At 48.1% G+C, this 24947-nt stretch overlaps 1 protein-coding gene across 5 annotated transcripts in view; it reads left to right on the forward strand.

Annotated features, from left to right (window-relative positions):
* The window catches only part of LOC126921894 (nephrin-like), a 252845-nt gene that overhangs the window by 81994 nt on the left and 145904 nt on the right, over positions 1-24947 (forward strand). For 3 of the 5 annotated variants that reach the window (XM_050733899.1, XM_050733902.1, XM_050733900.1), the window contains exon 2: positions 10128-10257. In XM_050733899.1, the coding sequence (XP_050589856.1) occupies positions 10128-10257 (130 nt within the window). Of the gene's footprint in view, positions 1-40; positions 5312-10127; positions 10258-24947 lie in introns of those variants that run through there. The other 2 variants (XM_050733898.1, XM_050733901.1) reach the window with 1 other exon arrangement.

Below are 24947 nucleotides of genomic sequence, written 5' to 3' on the forward strand. Positions count from 1 at the left end.
GAAAGGCGATTCCTTGCCCCCGAAACGCGTCGCTGCGCTTAGGTCGAGCGGAACCGTTTGCTTTACAAGTGAACGAAACCAACGACAGACTGGCGGCGCGATAATTCGCGTTATCTCGATGTCGATGCGTCCAGCGATCGAGTGCGATATTTGCGACGCGGCCATGAATTGGCAGGTCGCGACGTGGCGCGTACTTCGATCCGCTGTCCTCTTTGCTCTCAACTCCTCGTTGCTCTTAATTTTTTTCTCCCTCTCTGTCTGTCCGGCAATCGAGCGTACCTGTCGCTCGATCCGTGCTCCGGGTGCCTCTATTTCCGTCTGCAGCTGCCAATCTACGCGCCTGCCACGACTCTTCTCTTCTCTTTCTCCCGAGTTGCCTTTCACCGGTCGCCTTTTTCGCCATACGATCGTCCCACCTATTCGCTCTATTTCTCTTCGCATTTGCCACTCTATCGAGTCGCGGTTACCCCTTCTCTCGGAAACGAGCGAACTCGTTTCCGTGTCGTTCTCCCGCGGACTCGGCGGCTGAACGCGGGCGCCTTTTCTTCCGATTGACGCGCTTATTAGCCGCACGAAAATCTCATTAACATAACGAGACCTCTTTCTCGCGCGATTAAACGACCGCGTTGTTTCTTTGATAGTCTTGCAAATTTCAGTGTCCGTCTTTCGAAATGTACCGGGTGCGAAATGAAATTTCGGGTACACGCGGTAATCCTTTACGTTCGTTGCAACATAAAATCACAGTCAACGTCCCCTGGTTGGCTGCAAATGCTTCTCGTAATTTATCTTCCGCCCAAGGTCATAAAATAAACGAATGCCTTTTTTGTAGCTGAATATATTCAGTATATATTAATCAAGAGCCGTCAGCAGGAAAAATATTTTTATGGAAACGCGTGACATTGTTTGCCACATCGTTCTCCTAGATAATACGCGGTAAAGCCGATCGACTCGTACGTGAATTATTTGAAACAAGCGACGCCGATCAAGCTGAATGGCTCGCGCAAAAGGAAAAAGAAGGACGCGATAAAGGTTAGTCGAAAGATAAAATTTCACGGGCAACGTTACCGCGCATAGATTGGCGGTCGTGGCTCGTCGATTCCGATCGGGAATTTTCCATATAGTACGATGCGTTGCACGGTGCGACACGAAGCTCAGTCAACTGACAGACCGTTAAACGATCGTATTAGTTTATGGAAATAACAAGCGCAAGTTGAGTCGATACGTAGGGAAATCGGCCGGTACAAACGGTGTGCAACGTGTCGGCGTGTCAGGAATATCGAAGCGCGGATAAAGCGGCGGCGTGTGTGCGGCGTATAGGTGACGAGAGACGGTACGCGGGTGTCGCGGCCACACGAATCCAGTTGCGTTTTCCCTACGCTCCATACGGAATGAATCGTGACGTTATCACCGACGATGGAATTAATTATTGGAAAGCGGCGAACGGTCAATTATTCACGGTTTTAATTAGCACGCTACCACCGGCTGGTACACTCTTGCTGCTCGATCGAACATCGTCGTTCCTCTGCAGACGGAAGATTTTTGCCGGGTTGCGATGCGTTGTATTAGCGTCGCCTGGCCAACGCAGTTTCGACGTTCTCGCGCTTATTTTCCCTTTCGGACGAATCGTTTCGTTAGCGCTGGATAAAACGAGCCGCAAATGTCGCACGCGATACGGTCCGCTGGCGCGGGATCCACTTCCGTCGGAACTCGACAGGCAGCCACAGCTGTGCGCGTTGCATCGTGCATGCCGAGTCAAAAAGTAAGCGATATCGCGCGCGTCGAATCGCACCCACAGTCTACGCGCGATGTCGCTGTTCGAGCGTTCACCCAAAACCGGGAGATCACCGCGTGATCGAATTCGCTCGCGTTCACCGTTTTTCGGTTCGGTTCGGTTCGACTCGGCTCGAGAGAAAAACCGGCAGAGTGTGGGCTCGGTGCGCGTTATACCGAAACCCGATACCGTCGCACACGGAAATGGTCGTTGTTCTAGATTCGAATGAAATCGATCGCGAAATAGCTTTTTCGCGCTATTTACGGATCACTTTGTTTCCGACCGCTGTGTCGCGACGTCACACGTTCCTATAGTTTCTGCGACGGCAGGAAATAGTTTGCCGCCGATCACCACTCGCGCCATATCCTGAATTACGATGTCGTTGCGCTAATTATGTCGTGGACGCGATGCACACGTCATATTGCTCGTCATGGCCCCTAATAATTTCACTAGGCTGTAAACGGCAAGTAATCGAAGCGTTAAAGCTATGATTCTTGCTATCACCGGGAAACAGCCGAACGTTTCACGTACAGAATTTCCACGCTTACCGTTTCGCTATTGTCGCGCGCGGTATTTCACCGTGGTAGTGGTCCATTGATGATGTAGATTCGACCCCTATCTAACTCGCCTCGATCTGGGTATTTGCTTGTTAAGTGACAGTATTGACGCGCGCGACAAGCAAATATCCATAATCGAGGATCGAGTAATTGGTTTCGTTCGAGCACGGCTCAAAGTCCGTGCCCTACCACAGTGAAAGGTGAAGGACGAGCGACCGCGGGGCGCTCGATGGATCAAGAAACTCGTCTCGCTTTATTACTTAGAACGTAATTTAACGGGATAGTAAGTTAATTAAGCAGCGCAACGTGGCTGTGCTTGTATCCGCTCGAGAGAACCACTCGGTTGTCGTTGACTTTCGGCAGAAAACAGAAAACGAATTAACGTTCAGCGGGTGGAAACGTTGAAAATCGTTGATTAATTTCTCGATATTATTTCCCGAGTAAAGCGACGGGACTTGTTGAACGAGAGCTCACAGACACGGCGATTGTCGCGTCGTGTCGGTTTTTGTAATCGATCGTTTGACTTCCGGCATCCTGCTGACGACGTAGCAACGTCGAGTAAATGGCAACCCGATCGTAATATAATCGTCCGCGAAAACGCGATATTATTCTTCAACTTGAAAACTCGATTCGCCACTCACCGCGAGTCCCGAATCTAGCTTTCTTACGCGAATTACTTTGGCCGGAGTTTACAAACGTTATTTAAAGTTTTCGAAGAACATTCGCGAGAAGAGTCTATCCGTTCCTTGGCCGCGACCATCTCGTCCGGTACTTTTCGATTTCCCTACCATCGGAATTCTTGCTCGTCTCGCGGTTCTTTTGCTCTTGTTCTAGCCTGCGCGCCATTTCTTAATTCAGGATTAATTCAATTTCACGCTGTCGACCGACGTTCACGTTTACTTCGCCATTGATTCCGCTTGGAAGTTGCACGCGACCGTCGCGTCGCAAGTAAAATACGAATGTAGCCCTAGACCGTTCGCAATGAGCCTCGTCGTCTGGAATCGATAGTTCTTTTTCTCGCGAGCTCGGTTTTAAACCGATCAACTTTCGACCCGCTCTCTTCCCTCTCTTTTCCTTCTTTCGTTCGTTGAGTTTTCCTTGACGGTGGAAACGCCGAGAAACGAGATCCGTTCGCGAGTTTCTCGTCGATGGCGATAAACGAAACGACCTCGCCGGAAAAAGCGGAGTATAATACATCCGTTAACGAGCAACGATCAAAGTTTCGGCAAAAGTACGTTGATTAAGCATACTTTAAACAGAAATCTCGTTTGAAATTCTGATCCGGAACTCGGTCGGTATTCAAATGATGGTCCTTGCGCGTCCTTTTTTGGCCGATCGCTGCCACCAAACTTTTGCTCCGTGCCAATGATGGAGTTTTTTCGGTTGCGCGCGATCGACGATGTCGCGTTCGAACCAGTTTCGTCCCAGTTCGTTAAACTTTCGACCTGCTGCACCGAATCGCGTTTCGTCATAATTACAGGTAAATTCGCGCGCGATCGATAAGGTCCTACCAATGCAAGCACATCGATCGTATCTCTGCATACCGCGGAGAAACGAAAATTACCATCAAATTGCTTTGGTTCTCGCGGTGTTTACCAGAGTCCATTTTAACGGCGTTGTTCGCACCATTTGCGAAAGCTCGCGGCTCGGTACGCTTCGTTGAAAACGGTACGCTCTCGCGACCCCGGCGAAAAATGTCATCGAAACACGGACTGGCGCGCCAGGTCGCGTCGTGCTCCATGTACGCTCGAATTCCTCCTCGGATCGAAAGGTAAACGCTAAAACTGGCAAACTAATAAAAACGACAATGGTGCGGGGCGGCGTGGTGTCATTGGGAAATTTCATTAACCGCGAAATCCGGTCGATCTCAGTCGTCCGTTAAAGGACTGCGGCCAGCAAGGATAATGCGAGGTCCGACGTTCGAGAGGGAACACAACGCTTTGATCCTCGGTCAAAGGCCAACGTCTCCGAAGGGAGAGCGACGTTACCGTGGCTCCCTTGGCCTATTGTGGCTCCTATTGTTGCGCAAACTGCATTACAACCGGACGTGGTCGCGACCTCCCTTCCGTGGCTCGTAACTCAGTGTCTCGCGGCCGGGTGCCGGCTTTGCACAATGCAACGGCAACTGCACAGCCTGTAACACCGGCGACAGACATCCACGCGACGTAACGTTACGTTGCCTCGTCGGACAGGCTGTACGTTCTGTCCACCAACTGCCGAGTAACCTCGCCCATAATCTTAATCTCTTTTCGAAAACTCAGTCAGCTTCTTAACCGTTGTTTCGAACCTGAGAACGTCGTACTCGACGCTCGTCGAGTATTCGATTCGCGTTGTACGCGGTAACTGGAACGCACGCTCGTCAAAGGCGAGAACCTTCGGAAGGTGCACTCGCGGAAATCCGCGTGAAATTCACTCGATTTCTATCTCCGGCCTAAACGATGACTCCATACCGAGTCTCGGGGCTACAGCGTCTGTCGTCTATGCCACGATTAACGACTCCTTGGTTTTGCATGTCGAACTTGTCGCGGTGATCGGTGAAAGCTTGCATGTTAATATTCCGCAGCGCGCCAATGCGCGTCGATAAAGTTTAGAGTATTCAACGTTTTATCGATCCTGTCATCGTGCTCGATGACTCTACATCATGTCAACGGTGGCTGTCGTTTCGAAACAAAGACGACCGTTTCTTTCTGACGAGCGAGCGAACGCAGCTGTAGATCCCTCGACGCGCGTCTTTCCCTCTGCGCTGTTTTCGCTCTGCCCTTGGAGTGGTGTGTACGTTTCTATATCCATCGCGAAGGTCTCGCGCAATCGTCATCGGCAGTCGTCACCCACTAGACGACGCCGAGAGGGTCTAGACCTCGGACAACAATGGTGCTCCCAAGGGATAAGGTGCTATTAATAATTCGGAAGCGACGTCGTTACGCTTTAAGCGCGCCACGGCTGCTCGACGGAGAATCTCGAAGGGGAGGAAACGGAAATGAGGGTAAGCTGAACTATTCGTTCTACTCTCTAGAGGCCGACATCTCAATTAGCCTGCTTGCCAGCAAACTACATTCCTCTCGCGATACAGTCCGTTCAGAGCATACTCGATTCGCGGTTCGAAAATTCCTTGGCCATCGTTCGTCGTTTCCCTCTCGACCATATCAGCCGTAGATTTTTGGAATTTTTGAAACCTACGAGGCTAACTTCGATACATCGCCCCAGGCGATGTCACAGCTTTAATTTAGCCTGCCGTCGAATTTTACGAGGCTCTCGTCGCGTCTGAAATACCGTGCGAACCAGAGCGCTCGTAAACGTCCTAATTAATTTAAAGCGACTCGATTTTACGGATCCGTACGACGAGAATCGGTTGTCCGCGATTCTGATCCGTTCTTGATTCCGGCATCTTCCGGATCGTTTCGAGTTTAACCCTGGAGCCGCGAAATTCGACGCGAAGTTTGAACCGCGATACCCGTATCACGAGAAACTTTCCGCTTTGTTCCTCCAGACGGAAACACAATCTACGAGTTTCCACCGTCAGTTGCTCTTGCTTTGCATTCGCTGTAGCGAGAGACTGCGAGTGAAAAATTCTCGAAACATTCGATGGTAATTGCCAAATACGATTTACATACTCGAAAGCATCGCCGATCAATTTTAAATTCACCCGATCCAGCAATGTGCTTTTTCTCCGAGCGAGCGAGTCGGTCTGTTTCGTTGAACCGATCCCCTCGAAAAATAAGAGGGAACGCTAGCGACTCGTGCTCCACTCTAACTGCCAGTAAGGGGGAAAATCTTTGTCGCAGAAATTCAAAGGTATAAAGTGTCGACGAAGCGTCCTGGGAACGGGATCGCGCCGACCCTTGTAAAGACGTTGAATTTTATGAAACGTCGAGGGGATTCCGTGAAAATATGTAAATACGCAATAAAGCGTAAGCCCCCCGATGCCACCCTTCGCGTCTCTTCGCCATCTTTTCCTCCTCTTCTACCCTGCCCGCTTCTTCTCCTCGTCTCTTTCTCCTTTCTAAACGATGACCCTCTCCGTTCCCGGGACTACGCAAAATTTCAACACGAGGTTCCATGCGTCAGATTCCACTGAGTCTCCCTCGATGACAAAGACAAGCCACGATTTATAAACTGACTGCTGCTCCTCCTGTTTGTTTCATCGTTTCGTTCTTACACCGAAACGAATCTATCGAATTTGTCGGTCGCGTTCTCTCCAACGTCGGACAAATTGCCCGATATTAAATTACGATCCTTCTCGATCGAAAACGAGAGAAGGATAGAGAAAATCAGACAGCAGAATTACGGATCCTCGTATCTCGTAATGCGACGACGCGGCGCACCTGCGCAAGGAATTAAGCAACTGATTAACAGGACTCTAATTCGCTACGCGTCCTCTGCTATAGCCCTCCCTCTTCGAGTTAGCGCCGCGCCGTACGAAACAGATATGGAAGAGACGGAGCACGACAATAAGCGTAGACAATGTCGCTTAACGTGTGTAAAACGGTCGGTCACATCGGAGGGTTCTGTCGTTGGAAACTGCGAGAAGGGCACCGAGCACACTCGACTCTCCGTAAATAACGGACTCGTCGTTCGCTCCTACGTATCTATCCTGTCCCTTTTACGATTCTCTCTCTCTCTCTCTCTCTTTCCCCCTTTCTCTCCCTCTCTTTCTTACCCTTCTATATGTCCTGTCGCATATCCATCCGACTGTACGAATTGTCGGTATAATAGCGCCTAACAACCGGTCCTCCGACTGAAGTTAATTTGCAAGCAAGATGGCATACTCTTTTTGACGATCGTAACGTTTGCCTTGTTAAAACGAACCCCATTATCCCTTCGGTGTCGCGACGCTCTACCTCCCTCGTTGTCTCGACTACTCCTCGTGGAAACATTGCAGGATGAATGGTCCTTCGGCGAACGTGGGTCGCACTCGAATCATCGATCTTGCAGCGCCATGCATCGTGGGGTTAATGCGCTTGACAAATGCTTCTTAGTAACTTCCGTTCTCCGTCTCTCCCTTTCCATTCATTTTCAACCGAGCCGAACGTAGATCGAGCAGGTGGCCAAACTTGTCTCGTATTCGACGTATTTTCGTTGCCTTTATCATTAATATTGTTCCTGCTGTTAACAGTCGCACGAATTTTGGATAAACTTGTATCGTTGGTGTATCAGTCGCCTCGGAAACGACGCATCGGATGTGCTTGAATAAAATTAAACGATTCCGCATAGTTTCTCGATGCAAAGTCACAGTTTTCTCTTTATTGCGAGTTGTACTTGTGGAAAACGTGGTTGCCGGGTAGAGCAAAGCGAGGCGATAGTCTTCGAGAATGAAAATATCGTAAAAGCGTATTTGCCTTGAACGTAGCTAGAGAGAAAGAGAGGAGAGAGAGAGAGGGATTTGGAAATGCATGGCAAAGTTGGCGTTACAGCCTGGATTGGACCGCGTAAAAGCCAAGCGCATGTTGCGCCGGTTCCATGAAATTTGCATCGATATCGGACCGTTTGAATTCGAATTGACGCGCGATAGTCGCACAGCGGCTTGCCAACGATTAGAACGTAATCGTTATGTCGCACCTCGATCGTACGATCAATCCGCGTCATCGTGGAAGATTTATGAAAATACTTGGTCCTGTTGTAGCATCGCGGTGATCAACGATGACGAGTGGCCGTAAGTTTTCGACGAGTTCGACCCGAAAAGTTGGACGCAAAACTCGCCGGGATGGGAAGCTCTACTAAGATCCAAGGAAAAGTTTCGCTTTTTACCCGTGACTTTGGAAACTTTTGCTCAATCTTCCGTACGACACGTGTGCCGTTGGACTCTAATGGAAAACAGAAGCCCGCGGCATTGCATTTTCCACGCGGTTGAACTCGAAATCTTTCGCGACGTCACGCTTCTCGCCTTCATCGATCGGCGCCGCTTGGTTCAATCGCCGTGATCAGGAAACTTACGCGGTTTTAATTAAGACACCGAGGCCCCGGCAGGTTAAAGGTTTCGTTTCGACGAAGGACCCTAGACCGAGGACAGCGACGAAAGGACGTTCGAAAATTCCACCGATGCAAATTCGAAGTTTGCCGTGACGCTTCTTCGTCCGGGCGTTCGTAGCACCGAGGCAAACGTTGATTCCGGTCGATAACGAATTCATTAAATGCGTTTCGAATGCGACACGAGCCGCGTCCGCCATTAGCACGCTGCTGGACGTTTCGACCAGCGCCTCGGGTCTTTGAGGGTTAATTGCGGCCATGTTGCGGAATTTCATTAATCGAAACGGCTTTCAAGGCTTCTCTGGTATTTAAACTACACGCGGTCGCGCGAGCTGTTCGCGGCTGATTGATGGCCGTGGCGCGGTCGCTTTCGTGTCCAACGACGTAGATACGCCGCTTACATAAATAAGTAAAATCAACAGAGTGAAGCTGCAACCGCTATAGGTCTCTTAGGTATTTCGCTGGCCACGGAGGATCAGCTGCTGTCGCGTCGCAGCGCCCAGGATACGACGCGGAATCGGACGGACCGCGTCGTTAATTACACTGGACCGTTAGGCTAGCTCGCACACTTTGGTAGTTAATTTTGCGAGGACGCGGACGATGTAGCCGTTAAGAGCAACAGCGACGCAAGGCTAATCAAATTACGCAATTTGCAGGGAAAGAAGCGTGACGCTTATGAAAAATTCCAGGTAGTAGGATGGCGCGCGCGCGCGCATGTACCCTGAGCTAAAAGCAAACGTTAAATCGTAAGCAAACCCGCGAAATACGCGCATGAAATTATAACGAATCCGGGAAGGAGCTTCCCGAGGGTTCTTACTTTTAACGTGGAAAGTAGGTACGAGGCGGTGGCGGCAGCCGCGTTACCACCCGAGAAGAGGTAACTGCTGCTTGTTGCACGTACCTTGAGCTCGTTACAACGTGGAAAAACTGAGAATTCAAATGAGTACCGTAGCTCCGGGGCGTTTATATGGTAAACAGTCACCCCTAAGCGATATTTATACCAGACGGGGTTGTTATAACCAGCGAGTAAACGCGAAACGCCAGCTAATCCTTCCGGTTTAGGTTTTCGAGCGTCGCGGACGATCGCTTACCAAAGAACGCGAGAGAAAGATAGAAAGAGAGAGAGAGAGAGATTTATCGACGATAAACGGAAATTTTCATGCATCCACGTCCATATTCGTGGCGTGCGTCACGCTCGATAAACAAGAGGGTGAAACGACCGCGACAAATCGGATTCGACGAACTGGGACACTCGGACACTCTCGGAGTCTCTTTCGTTCGTATATAAGTGGAGAAGAGAAAAAAAAGTCTCTGGTGAAATTCTCGAACGGACGTGGCGCTTGGTACGTAGTTGCAGGTTCGATTCTTGTTTCGATCGTCCAGCGTGGAGAAAACGAAAGCAACGGACCGAATCGAATGGAAACTCGTTTCTTCGAAATAGCCTACCGGAAATTCCCGAAGGATTTTCTCGTTCCGTATGATCAGACCTTCGAGCTTTCCATTTACCTGCTCGAAAGATCGTCTTGTGCAAGCAGAATGCCACGACTAGTTTACGGCAGTCCGTCCAAACCGAATTTCATAAGCGGATCTCTTAATCCTATATCGCGTGCGCTTTACATATCGCTGCCCAACATCATCCTCGTTCAATTGTGTTTGCATCCGAATATCCGGATTTTCGCTATCGAAGAATGCGGCCCGGATATTCGTCGACTCTCTCCATCTTCTCTTGCGCTCGAATTTTCATCCACCGATCCAATTCGGCCGCGAAATCGAAATCGAGTAACGACAACGAATGCAACCTTTTAACGTTACCATCCGTCTATTTTCGTTTGCAGTACCATTGGTCAATATCAGCGTCGTGGAAGGAAAACCAGCGGAACTACCATGCGACATTACTCCACCCGGAGAGGACAGCCTGCACATGGTTTTTTGGTTCAAGAACGAGGCTGGAGTGCCGTTGTATACGTGAGTGATTCGTTCTTTGCTCTTGTTAGTACGTAATAAGATGGTTGGCGAGTTGGTTAATTTACGCGATCGAGCGAGATTGTATCGGAGGATGCGGCGCTGAAATCCGTGCGGTGTCTCGACGACCGACGACCTGCCGCTTTGGTTGGCCGCGGTGACGAAAAATTCATGGCGCTTGAGGAATTCGCAACTCGCGCGACTAGTATGCAGTAAACGGCGCCGGTCGGATCGCCCTCTCTTTCCCATTACAATGCCCGTACACCATGACGGCTGCAGATACAAGCCGGTCCGCGTTATTAAACGTACGTCACTGCTCGTTCCTCGCTCGCCTCTTGCCACTCGAACTCCAAATTCCTTTCTGCATTCCGTTTTGCGGACGCGACCGCGAGCTTCTCCCGTTTGCGAGTTGGCCGCAATAATGCCACCGCGGAACCTTCATAAAGGGCCGCTGTTTCCGCAGCAGTTCCGCGTTTTTCTTTCTCCCGAGGAAAATTTTACGCGGCCATATACGTCGCCATCATCGCTGTCACGTCGGATCGCTAAACGACTGGACGCGTCTTAATTGAAACGGTTATTAATTAAAAGCTGGCCGTCGCCGCCGCGACCCTTTCGAACTTGCGGATCAATGAAATACGAAACGTTTTAATTGACAATTATTTCGCTCGATCGCGTATCTATAATTTTCCTTAATGAACCTGAAAATTGGAAGGAAACCAGATCAGTGGAAGGGGTGAATTTAAATGCAGCTACAGCGTTCGGAATAATTTTTCTCGCTCGGATAAAAAGAGTAAAGAAAAAGGAAAAGAAGGAGAAAGAGACGAAGAGTAGGTGCTACACAATAGGTCAAAATGACGTCTACAGATTATTTCTTTGGAAATACAATCGGATGAAACACGAATCCCTCTTAATTGACAATTATCTCGACCGATTACTCGTTATGATTTTTCTTAACGAACCGTGTACCGTGCCGCATTGGATTTAAATAGAATTTGGTACCTTTCGCGCGATAATTCTTCTCCAAACGCTGGGTTTAGTAGCATTTCTTTGAAAAACCTCTTATCGATAAAATCCGCTTCGGCTAAACGAAACGAAAAATTCTGATTTATTTTGAAACGATCATTAAGCAATTTTAATCGTGTCAGAGTCACGCGATACGACGAGTAGAGGCAGATGCGTACCGGTGGTCTACGGTTTTCATGATCTTTACCTCTGGTTGCTGAATCTCCTAATTACGACCACGGCCTGTTTTCTAGCTGTTCGCGTATATATGCGTTCGTTCCTATTCGCGAAATATCTCGACCGACGCAGGCCGTATACCTGCATAAAAATAGAACAGCCGCAAACCGAACGAACGACCATGATATTACTGGCGTTTTTCAATATTTCCCGTAATTCGCGATAGTTTGGGAAGTTTCGCAATTAAACTTGCATGCCTGCCGCGGTTTGCTTCTTCGTCGGTGGTTCTAGAATTCGGCACCGTCACTGCTGACGCTACGATGTTGCATCATTTTTCAAGCGGTTAGCTACCTCAACTACCCAGAGACTGCTGAATGCCCGAGGAAATAAACGGTTCCTGGCGATTAATACATCGCTGAGGTTCTCTTTTTCCCCTCTGTCCCACCCCCTTCTTTTTCCCTCTCGGTGGCTGTTTTTCAACGTTTCGCGGTTTCAAAAGAACAGCGTTAATTGACGCGGTCGGATTTTATCGCGCAGATCTTTGTCATTTTTTATTTTTTGTGGTAGCTTCGCTTCTCGATACTTTACCGCGGACACGGTCGAATAAATATTCAATTTTTATGGAATCTCAACGATGTTTCGTCTAAAGCCGCGGTTTTTAAAGCTAGCTTGCAAACTTTCCATCTACGCTGTACAACTAATTCCTTGTGAGTGAGAGATAAAAGGGACAGGCGCGACAATACGTCGATCAGAATTCTTCGTAACAGTGAGGCGTACACGCCTAATGAGGACCGCAGCTACGCACAATCAACTTCGTGGCACGTAATTATAGCGCGTCGATAAATTTGGATCGGTGTCTGAAGGGGCACCGACGTGGGTGGAGCGAGAGCAGCTTCTGGATGGCAGCTTTATCGGCGAATAATTGATAACCGTCGCGACGCCTCTTCGCTGTACCGGCATCGATGTAACTGCGCCATTGGAAGATCCGCGCCAACTTCTGCACGCCGCGCGTGATTAATTGATATATTCTCGATCCGCTGGGCTCGAGTTATTGGTTTCAATCGGGAGCCACCGCAAGATCTACGATCTCATCTATAAATTAGGTGCGCAAAGATCGTCACGATACGTTGTAGCGATTAGACGAGACGCGACGCGACGTTACGTTACCACGCTTTGATAGAGATACGTAGCTGAAGCAAACGCGCAGCGACGCTCCGGGCGCGCGTTGACATTCGACGACTCTTTTTCTCGAGGTAGGTCGCGAACTATTCACGGTAACGATTATTGCGTGGAAACCTGGCAAGAGGAAACGACACTCTCTTGACGCGCTTTAACTCGCCCCTTTATTCATCCCTCGACGCCTTCTGCGAAACCGTTACCGTTCGCACCTTGGTTTGTCGCGCGTATCGCGACTGCGTGCAAGGCTTTGCAAATGCCGGAGGAAACGATGGCAGAGCGCGAGCTCGTGCAAACGACGCGATAAAAGAAAGGAAGGCAGAAAAGAGAAACACGGTTTGACGTTTGGATCCGCGGGGGGTATAGAGCTGCATTTGGTGGACGTCTTGTAATTAATCGACGTCGCGTAGAATTTGAATTTAAAAGCGGCCGACCTAGGTGGCAGTCGCTGCTTACCACGCCCGGCTGTCCGCGTTAAAAAATTTGAATCCGCGATAATCGGATTTCTAAATGCAAATTTAATCGACAGCCCGACTTTCTTGCGCCCCGTGATGGCTGATCAAAGGGCCGATTCTATCGGGATGGACGTTGCAGGGCAAGCGCGTTGCCATTTCGCCTGGAATATGAAATATGGAAACAATTAGATTTCGCCGTTTTTTCGACCTCGATTTAAAAAGCTCGGAACGTTGGAACGTCGTAACTCGATTTCAACGACGATATTTAATCGGCTCGGTGATCTGAAAGAGAGAGAAAAGGACAGATCGAAGAAGCACGCGAAAACTTAACTCGTTGTTTACAAAGCCATCTCGTTAAGGAAGTATTCGGAAGCTCGTGGACATATCAATGTTGCGTGCGCTCGCTACAGCACTAATTATAACATACCATGCGAGGAAGGGTCGGTATGTGAACTATGCGCATAGCTAAACACACACACACACGGTATGTTCTCTTAGCAAACCTATGGTTCCGATAAAGGATACACGCACGCACTCTCTTCCTATCGAGTTCGCTTCCTATCGCATCCTGTTATCAAATATTTATGCGTATCCTCTTAACGATGTGAAACCTTTGTCTGAATAAATTTGACACGTCCATTGAAATAACGCTCGACGCTGTAGCTCACTGACTATATAGTTGCGCTATAAACCACTTCTTATCGCGCTATCACAGCGATGAAAATTACGAAACGCGGTTTGTTCAGCCAGACATTTTTCTCTCGAGTGGATAATCAAAAATGACGTTCACAATGAATGTCTGTATAAAATATCATTCGAGAAAGACGTACGATTGGAGCAGGAAATAAGAAACGATATCACGTCCCATAAAAGAGAAGGAGCGTTTACGACACGGGGACACATAGATATCGAGCAGGTAACCAAACAGTATGTACTAGATTGTCCGAAAAGTTTCTTTCGTTTTATGAGGAAATAATAGACACACGTTAGGTCAACTATATATTTATTAACAAGTGTCTTCTTTTGATCGCGTCGCGTATCGCTTTCGGTTTCGCTAGTCAATCTCGCTGCGCGGTTACGACTCGACTTTATCGTTTCCTGGTTCAAACTTAACCGTCGATCGGATTCGATTCTTTCCTTTTTGTCGCCCCTCAATATTCCCACTATCCACGCGTTTGTTAGGCGTCCGCGACCGTTGCCACGCACGCCTTCTTCTCGAACATGGGGATATTGATGGCTCGTTAGACACTTCGCTTCGGTGATGTACATTGTTCCCGAGTGTCGCCACAAGATAATTCACAGACCTGGTTTCACGTTTGTATGAAAGTGCATTGTTGTAAAAAACACGTTTGCGAAAGAAAGACACTTTTCGGACAACCTAGCACAAATTTCGGTTCACCATGATTTTCCTCAATGACAAACAAGCGAGATTCTTCACCACTCTATCAGTGTGTTTTAATGGAAATTACAAAAGGCACCGATAGGATATTTGATCCCTTTCTTCGCATTTTCTACTCGCTCAAACATCTCTAGACAGCTACTCATAGAGGAATTGTGTGTTTAGACGGACATAATTTATGGGTTAGACGTATAGTGCTAGGTCGGGTTTCGCAAGGTGACCCCTGGAGATCCTAATCCCCATCTTGACCCGAGACCTCCTTCCTGACCCCGTTTGCCTCAGGCGTCTCCGAGGTGTTCTCGATTCACCGTTGAAGTATAAGCTCCAGAGAAACCACCGATCTTCCAACTTAATCCGAATAACGTTCGATATCCGTACATCGGCGACGATAGTGGCAAACGTTTTTTCGCCGCAAGCCGACCGATCGTGAGCGGGTAGATCTGGCGCGATCGGCGAATAGATATCGATTTGACTGTACACGCGACAACAAGGATAATAGATTTAGGACGAGAACGGTTGTCCTCGATAGGATCGGAAAAATGAAGTTGAAAGTTGGAAAGAGAAAAGTTTGTTAGGGGCAAGGAAGCGAGGAGAAGCGCGAAAAGTTTGCAGCATACGATCGCAGTAACTCGATCGTTAAACGATAAAGATGGAGTGTTCGGCAAACAGAGTGAAATTTCTAGGAGCGAATTCATTGTCTGAAGAAAGAGAACGAGCCGGTGCTCGGATCGGTTAGGAAAGGTCGAACGGTGGACGAAGGGCTTCCGGCGAAAGCAGACCGTTGGTCTTGGGGATTCGTCCGAGGATTACGTGCCGGGTCGAAACTGACCGGGGATCTCTGGCCTCGGTCTTGCCCTCGGATTCCTAGGTCGGAACCTATTGCTTCGCTGAGAATTCCATTTGAAAATCTCGATCGAAAAGCAGCGGATCCGATGTCGCGCGAAACGACCTCGAAACCGGACATAAATTTCATTCGTTCGTTATCCCTTTTCGTTTTCTCCGTGTCCCCGGTCCGGTTTTCGCTTAACTTCGTTCGCCGCAATTATCGTCTCGCCGCGATTCGTTTTAACTGCAAACCGCAAGATCGGCCCGGCCTTCGATCGATGTAAAGGAAAATCAGAGGAAAGTTTCCTTTGAAATTTTAAAAGGAACGCGAGTCATCGTCGACGTCGTATTTCCTCGGTCAGGGATCAAGGGACCGTGACCGAAAATTTTATTCGGACACGTCCGCTGTTTGGTCACAGCTGTCGATTCCTGCGAACGAATGCGCCGCTGTCGTGCGAAGAAAACGGTGGAAAAGAATGAGGATGAGCTCGTACGATGGACCACGCGGTTCTTCATGATATTCAGATTTTTCAGCCGGCCGTGAACTGTAAGAATCCGATAATTCCATCGTGGCAAACACGACTCGATCAACAAAGGAGAGTCGTCGGTTCGGTCGCGTTCACGCTCTAATTTGTATTCGGATAGAATCGGGGCTAGTACGTTTACGGAGATTTTACCACTACTATACCTATATATCCAGATATAATCAGATTTATAGTTAACGCACATAAATCTGATTAATTGCAATTACCGTAATTATCGGTGTTTCATAGCTTATACACGTATAAATCATTATAGAAGCGTTACATGCAACTAGGTAGACTAGCGATCGTGCAAGCGATGGAAAAATTAATGTCGCTTCGCAGGCAACGTGGAAAACATTCTGTCGGTGCTTCATCATTCATCGATGCGCCCTATCTCGCGCATATCGACGAAAAAGCAAATCATTTGAAAACTACATTTTTTATACCGAATTCTATCCCATCCACTGGTCAGAACTCGATTTTTATAATCAGCCTGACGATCGAAAATTGTTCTTATTTTCCATGATCTTTGATATATGTTTGTGTTTTCAAAATTAATCCTGTTAAGTCTAAACGCGGATTAAATAGCGCAATACAAACGGAAGATGATGAACCGCAAAACGAAGAAGCCGGTGTTGCATGCCAGTGCTGGTATCCAGTCTTCTCGTCTGGGTTACGAAGCTCATAAATCAGACGTGCCGTGTCGTCGTTTATCCCTCAACTCTATGTATTTCTCTCCTATCCTGTGCTCTTGGTCGCTTCTCCCATACTACCGATATCCTAGCGTCTTTTTATCGCTCGCTACGACAGTGTTTACGCCATGGAGCAAATATGGCATTCGGGAGAACGATAATAATCGAAGACGCCGGAAGACGCAAATATCGGTTGGCATGCTACTATCTGCTCAAATCCGCTAGACGATAGCGTGTATGTTTAAGCACGTGCGGGTGCACAAGGTACGCAACTACGATACCGAAGGGTGCTTATTGGTGGGTGGTGGCGTGCAAGTCGAACGAGCCTCCGGTCGGCATGCGATCGACCCTAACCGCCATGGCCGACGCTATTATTCTAGCGAATAGATTATAGAATAATATCGAGATTTGAATCACATAATGGCTGCGAGAGCTGTGAAGCTTGCTCTCTCAAAATCAATCCACGCTCCAAACGGAATCGCGCGTATCCCATTTTATTACGAAACTATAGGCGACCATTCGTGCGACGAATCTCCGACCGAATATCATTAAACACGAACGTTTCTAAAATTTTCCATCGCGATTTGTCGCAGCTGAAACCAAGGTTCCCGTAGAGTAATGTTAGATCGTGAGGCGGTTGATTTTCCATTCAGCGGAATTCGACGGGTAATGCGAAGCATCGAAGTCACGTAGGGCAACGAGCCAACTGAAAATTAATTTCCACCTGCGCAATTACTTCTCGTATGAGCGGGTATTCGGCGCGTCGTAAAGCACCGCTGGAGAAGCCGGGCCGGAGCTGACCGTATCGGAGGATAACGAAAATTCCGTCGGTCGGAAAATATAGATTCGACGAGGGGATGTATGACAGGCGACTCCGACGTTAGCCGCGGATCGTGAAGAGCTCGTAAATCGGCAATATCCGCGTTGGTGCGAGCCAGCCGTGTAACAATGCTCATATCCGTGGATTGCGCGGAGCAGCGATTTCGTTGCGCCTGTAATTGTAACGCGGTGGATTGTTTTAACGCGGTTGCAATTTGTATAGGCCGGTCGTAAAACGCTTTAGTACGTTGCTTGTTTCCTGCAAACCACGAAACAACGCGAAAGATCGTTTACACTGCGTAAACCGGCTGTTCTCTACCGTCCCAGCAACAATGTGCAAGGCACTTTCCCTTTGGTTTCCTGTGCGGCTCGCGTACGCTCGTCTGCATCGTTGCTCGTCGTCGTTTCCTTCTTTTTCTTTTTCTTTTTTTTTTCTAGTCTTCGCATCCATCTCGCGCAACCACCCCTATTCATCGGCCGAATTTCCAACAGTCGCGAGCATCGTGTTTTCTGTGAAATTTCTGTAAGACGGTAGCGATTTTACTTTCGACGAACTACTAGGAAACTACATTACTCTGCTACATTATTCATAAATTTTAACAACGTTGTAGCGCGCATCGAGACTCCGGAATCGCGTCTCGCGGACCTCTATCCGGTATCCCGTCATCTTTTCATGAGAGCGAACGCTCGCATCCCACGAGTGCCGTGCAACCCTTTGGTACACACGTGTGTACGTATCGCATGGAGACAGGCCGTGTATCGCCGAGTGTCTGTACAACGACAGCTGTGTTTAGAATCGAGCGAGATCGTCAAACGGGCTTTCGCGCATTATCACGTCCAATGTCCATTCGGAGCTTTCTAGCTCGTATAGTAAGGAGATGGTCGCGCAGTCGGCTAAAAGCCCGGCAACGTCGTTATCGTTACAAGTTCGTGACCATTATGTGCTTGGTCGCTTTGTAATGACGCTCGTGATAACGACGCGCCCGTAGGGATGTGTATCGTTGCTACAAAGCAGTCGTTTAGGTTTTACACCGATTCGCTTCTATTCAATACGATTTTCAACGGCGATCATCCAGTCGCCGCCCTCTTGCGTGTCGTTCGACGTCGATTTTTATTTCTGCTAAGCCATCCGTGCGGACGTTACATCGAACGATAATGTAAAATCTTGCAGATGTCGTAATCGAATAAACGAACCGTATAATAAACCCACATCATTTAATGCGAACTCGTATTAGGCACATACGTATAACACAAAATACGGGGTTGACTTTTGTACATTTTCACGATGTTATTGTACTTACGTTTTAGATCAAATATTCCTGTTTATCAACGAAATTCGAGTCGTAATACCGCATCAATGTTTCGAGTTGTAGAAACACAATGCATTTCGGAATGTTGCTGCACATTTATGTTCCATTGAAATTTTGCGGTTACATACAATAATGCTGGCGTAATATTTTAGAATAACTCACGTACTTCGATATATGAAATTAAAATCTATTTTCTACTGGATTGCCGCAGATATTGACATATAACGATTTATGCGGTTGTGCGACGCGCACGACGTACGAACCTTAGCTGCTTGCTAAAATATTCTCCAAAGCCCATAAGGATTTTTCTAGAATAAATTCTGCACATGATACTTACGTCCTAGCATCTGAAATTCATTCTAGATTTTTAAAATCCCGAAGGAACTTCAGCAAGATGTAGAATGAATTGCAGATGCCGGACTTACGTACAATCGTTTGAAATCCATTCTAGATTTCCAAAGTCCACATGCAACTTTTAGAAATTCTACAGTACATTGCAAATGCCAGCTGCTATACTACACGTTATCAGCGTCCATACGAGCAATCTGGTTTTCATTTTTTCTCCAAAATTGTACAGAGAGAGAGAGAGAGAGAGAGATTTATACCGTACGTGCAGGAATATTATCGCGAAACCGAGATCAAGTTCAATATAATTTTTAAACTCGTTGCTCTAAATATTGAATTTTTCCACGATCGATATTTTAATTTGCGTGATGCGAAATCCCATAAGGTGATAGGTCTATTCTGTGCTTTGTCCATTGTATAACCGTAGGACGAACTGTTAGCAGCGCGGCAAAAATATCAGCGAGTCGACCGTGCGTCGACACGTATAGTGTCGTATTCCGAGCATTATTTTTCCGCGATTTCATTGGGTCGGCTTTTCACGGCGTCAATCATGGCAGCTTGACTGCAATAACATCGAGCCAGTACAGGTGCAGTAACAATAACAGCTGCGTAACACCGAATCAGATATCAAATTCCTGGTTCCGCGGCCAGACGGAATCGATAAATCCACAACGGAAAATGTACGAGGAATATTGAAATTAACTTTTACGCAAACGAATCGCGGTTAGTTCAAATCGATGGATAAATAAAGCATCTTTAAACTCTATGAATTTGCTTCCGTGAAATTAAAGCGAAGTGCATACTTAGCTGGGTGCTTTTGAATCGGAAGTTATCAATGTCGAACAGCAAGCATTTCGTACGATTTTGACATTTACACAGCGTTCGATGAAATTTCACTGGGACTCTTTCGTATGTCGTGGTGGTGTATCGACGTACGGAAGACCGAATCGCAACGATGTTCGTCACGCGGCTCTAACAGCGTCCTTTTCACTCGTTCGGCCGTGCATCAGCCACAGCGATGGTTGTTGTAAACGATGGAAAGCGTAACGAGCACCGATTTTGCGGACCTAAGTTGTTTCAAAGCGTTGCAAGGGAATAGTAAAAGCGTATTCCAATCAAAAGTTGTACAGCGCCGCCGGTACGAACGACTCTAAAGACAACCATGAACTCGGTTATACTTCGGCTGGTCCACGTTGCAATAACCTTGCAAACTGTTGGGTCTAGCGAGCGGAAATATTGACTCGAGGAAATAAAGGACGCAGATTGCTTGGCGTAATACGTTTTAGAAAATAAGTTTGTTTCATCGAAATCCATCGTCTTCCCGTGTGATTGCTTTTGGAGACTCGTAACAACTTTGAACGTTCCTCTCCCACTGAAGTAGAGCGCGCCGGGATCGATGATTTGAAAAAAAAAAAAAAAAAGAAAAGAAGAAATGAGAGGAAACGAATCCCGTGATATTCGTGCAAATTTACGCCAACCTTTAAAATTCGAATCGTGCATGGCGAGTCCGACGTGACCGGTTAAAATCGCGACAAATTTCAAACGGTTTCGCGTTACACCATGGAAAAGATCAACGATGCTCGAAAATTGCGATCGCGTTCGTACACTCGAGCGTAATTTCGATTCACGGCAGATTAATGCGCGATAGGGAACGAGGAACCGAATATTCCAGCATGGGAATTGCTAGTTGACTCGTCGATATTCTAAGCATCGTTGCCACCGAGAAGCCCATAAGCGGAAATAAGCATGACAAATGAACGTTAGAAGGTTCAGAACGAGTGCAAAGACGATTCTCGCAAGCTATCTCGCATCGAATGTTTCCAGCAGTAGTATAACAAACGAAAGGAGTAGTAGTTACTCTCTGCGAGTGAGAGATCTCGCAGCTTGAGTTGGATGGATCGAGCGATGACGCTCGAATATCCTCGCAACGGATACAGAATTAATCGTCGATCTCTAACTACGGACGAGAAATCGCCTTGCCCAGAGAGCCAGAATGACGTGGATAGACGAATCCCAGAGCGAAGCACTGATAATTACCAAGCGAGCAAATTTCATTAAGCGAAAGGTAACTGGTCGCGAGTTCGGATGACGGACAGGTGTAAAATTGGACTGCGGTAAATCTTAGGCTGCTGTCGGGCGTTTCAGGCCCGCTGAAACGTGGATTAATTACGCAGGTTGACAGTGCTGCGGTCGGACGGTCGCCGCGACCGCCGGCTGACACCGCTGTAAACGGAGGTCCTCCTGGTTGCGAATCTCTTCCTCGTCCTTTCCTGACTCTAATCGCGCGGAAACGAGCCCATCAACGTCCACGATGATTTTAGGACTGCGCTACCGAGATAGAATTTTCGATGAGATGCCTGCTCGCGAACCGGTTAACGTCACAAATGTCGTTTCTTTCTTTATCAGAGTACGTCGGCCACCGTAGTTTCCCTAAAGTTTCGCACATTCGCGAAAGATCGCGTGCAAAGGTACGACGCTTGTCACGCAATCGGCTCGAGAGGAGGAAATCGGAAGATTAGTCGCGCGATCGATTCGATGGAAATAGAAAAATCGTGACGTCCTTCTGGGGGTCGGTAAACGCGAACGAAATGCTAACCGACCCGTTGTACTTTCGTTGTCGGCCCTACCATTGATTGGAGCATGGTAATTAATTGGCGATTCATTATCCAGCGAATGATAATAGACGTTTATAAATGTAGATACGCCCAAAGTGTTTGATTTGAATACCAAAGGCGGGCATCTATCGATTGGACTATTTGCCTCTCGTTCACGCGTACAATGCCGCTCTGCCGCGCGGCTATGTACGTATAATACAAACATCGTTAACAGTGCAAACCGCCGGGACGAATTGTAATAATTTGCCGACTGAAATTACGTAATAAAGCGGGTATATAGACGCATCCACTCGTACAATGAACTGCACACGGCGCATTGTAATTTACCGGCTGGATGACGAATATTCCGCGTACGCTTTGCTCCACGTAACGTTATACTTTCCCGTTCGATCGGATGAAATTCAGCCCGCGGACGAAAGTTCGTCTCGCGTTCGTTGAAACGTTCGTTCCATGCGATGCAACCGAACGGAAAGAAAAAGCTGCTGCGGCTTCGTTCATTTATTATCGGCTGCGCGGCAATCGTTCATTATCCATGGTCGGAAAGTGGAGAAAAAAAGATACCGCGACAAAGGAGGCGGTATTGTTCGATACGCGATGACACCGGTTTCACGACCGGCCAGTTTAAATACTGAAACAGAAAGGGTTTCGTTTCCGCTTCGTTCTGGGATAAACGTTTTGCCGAGACCATCGACGATGTCACGAGGGGTTGTTACGTTCGACTAGAGTGCAAGAGGGTCGTTGCAATCTTCTGCTAAGGGAGTATAAAGAGAGCGTAGAGACACGGAATAGTGAGAAATTGCGAGATCGGGCTGGCAGAGAGGGAGAAAGGACTCTAACGAAGAGAAGGAAAGGTGGGGCGGGGAGAGAGGAAAGAAAACAAGCGCGATACCGGAGGGACAGCGAGAAAAATAAAAAAAAAGCTGCACGACGAGGTGAGACCGGTGGTACGGAGTCGGAGGATGTGGCAAAGCTGGTCCGCAGCCGGCAATGGTCTCTCGTCCATCTCCATTTAAATCGCGTTGCTTGGCGATACTTAACTTTAAAAATGGTGCCTGTATATTATCCGCTCGAAACACCCCCTTCGTATCTTTCTTCCTGTACCTCTAGCTTTGTGGCTTACTCTATTTCTAGCGAGGCCCTGAAGCAGCCCTTAAACTCTCCCTCTGCGGCGCCAGTCCACCGTAGAGCCAGCGAGTGCATCGTTTACGCGGCAATAAGGGAAACTTATTGCCGGCTAGCTAATAACGAACGATTCCCACGTGGGAGATCCGTGGTCTTTATTTTCTCTGGCAACTGGAAACTTTACGAACGGTACAGCCGCGGTGTTACCTTCCCCGCGAGCTAATCCGATTTCCTTCTCTCGATCCGCGATAGCCCGTCGACTATCCACATGGTGGAAGAACTTGTTCGTACGCGCTTCTTCAAGATCGTTCACAGACCATAGAGGATCGAAGCGAGGTTAGTTCTCAAAGAAATTCGGAATCCTTCGACGAGTAGCTTCTTCCCAGAGTGCTTGGGAGCAACGGTGCACTCGCGATCTACGAGGTACACGTTCCCACGAAAATTTCGAAACTAAAAGTATTTCTGGCGAAGCGCAACGATACTACACCGAGATCGAGGGAATCGGCCGATGGAAGAGTCGAATTCCTGTGTCGGTTTCGCGCGTACGAGTATATATGCCTTCTGCCCGGGTTGCGGTTACTTGCTACGACCACGCTGAAACGGCTGGACAATTTACAAGTGATACATAGGATAGTATCGCGCGTTACCATAATGTACGACGCGGTTCTACGAGAATTATAATTGCGAAAGTTCGAAACATAAACTATCAGCTCGAACTGCAACGGAGTGGAGCTGTGTATAATAGGGAAAGAAATAAGTGGCACGTAACTCGATCGGGACTACGTGATTTTCTGTTGCTCGTTACTTCCTATACACGGTTAATAACCACCTAAGTGCGCCCCGATGAAATCCCGAATCTCTGGATGCGCGTAACTCGATATTTACGAATCCACATCTCGAGCTTCGAAACGACCGGTATCGCCTTTCGAATTCAAATACCTTGATGCGTGGTGCGGGCACGCGCGACCGCCAACGTAAATAACTTATTTGAACGAAAATATTTGCACGGCCAACAGGTTGTTTCGCGAGCCGATCGATGCGCAATAAGAATAAAAGATTTCGACAATCTCGACCGAGAAACATGCGCACCACCGCACTCGCGTTTACGTCCATACGCGCGATATTAGCCGATTTTTCGTTGACATATCGTATCGCCGCGTCTACCAATAACGACCGGTTTGCCCGTAAAATCTTGGTCTTTGCACGCCCGTAACCCGATATTTACGAAGCACGTCGGCGCAGCCTGTACGAGACTCGGCCTGGTCGATTGGGGATACGATAATGCCGTGATACCGGCTGCCCTTTGTCAAAGAGCACAGACACCATCTTCCTGAAGCCCCTTCTTCGTTTCGCCGTTGCTCCCTTTAACCGACGCACACTTTCATTCTTTTACATCTTCCTGCGAAACGAGATCCCGCGTTCGCAATAAATATGTCTCTACCCGGAAGCCGACGTATAGACTACGTGGCTTTAGGCGAGCGAATGCACGGAAATATAGGAAAGTATAGGAACAGCAGGAAACATAGCTCGGCGTTACGCTTGTGATTCCTACGAGGAGGAGACGTTCGTGGCCTGGACGAGAATGCAAGCGAATATCTTGGGAAAACCAATCGTTGGAACGGTGAAATCGCGTTCACGAACGGGACTGGCTGACGATCACCAGGATTTTGGACCGGTGGAAAAGTTTCGCGAACGTATCGAGATTATCTTTTTCTCCGTAAAGATATCGGCGACGCAATAACGTCGGCACATCGAGGGACGAAGAAACGAAGGGGGAAAGGAGACAAGGGACGACGGGAGAAGAACGTGCGGTGAAACCAGAAGAGGAAGAGGCAATTACGTATTCAGAGAATCGACCGAATTGCCCTCGACCGAGGAGTTATGGATCTCCGCATTGCCGAGATGCAGGTGCGAAGAGGGCCATTCCGTTCTTGGTTACATTTTCCTCTGGCGCGGACGGAGGCCAGCGGGAAAAGGATGGACTACGGGACGATGGGACGATGGGACGGTCGGAAGAGAACGGAAGCGCGGTGGCAAAAATAAACGGCGCGATGTGAACGAAATTAAATGAGCCTGAGGAATGTATCTGTAGCGGAGGACAACGCTTCGAGTGCGTCAGAAAGATATACGACAGTGGCGTGCTCGCGATAAACGCTTTCGGCATAAATGTACCAAGAAACGGAACGGTTTAACACTGGTGCGCCATGTTCCTCTAAAGAATGATTAAAACTG

This window comes from Bombus affinis, chromosome 11 (genome assembly GCF_024516045.1).
Source record: "Bombus affinis isolate iyBomAffi1 chromosome 11, iyBomAffi1.2, whole genome shotgun sequence".
In the NCBI taxonomy this organism is placed as follows: Eukaryota; Metazoa; Arthropoda; class Insecta; order Hymenoptera; family Apidae; genus Bombus; species Bombus affinis.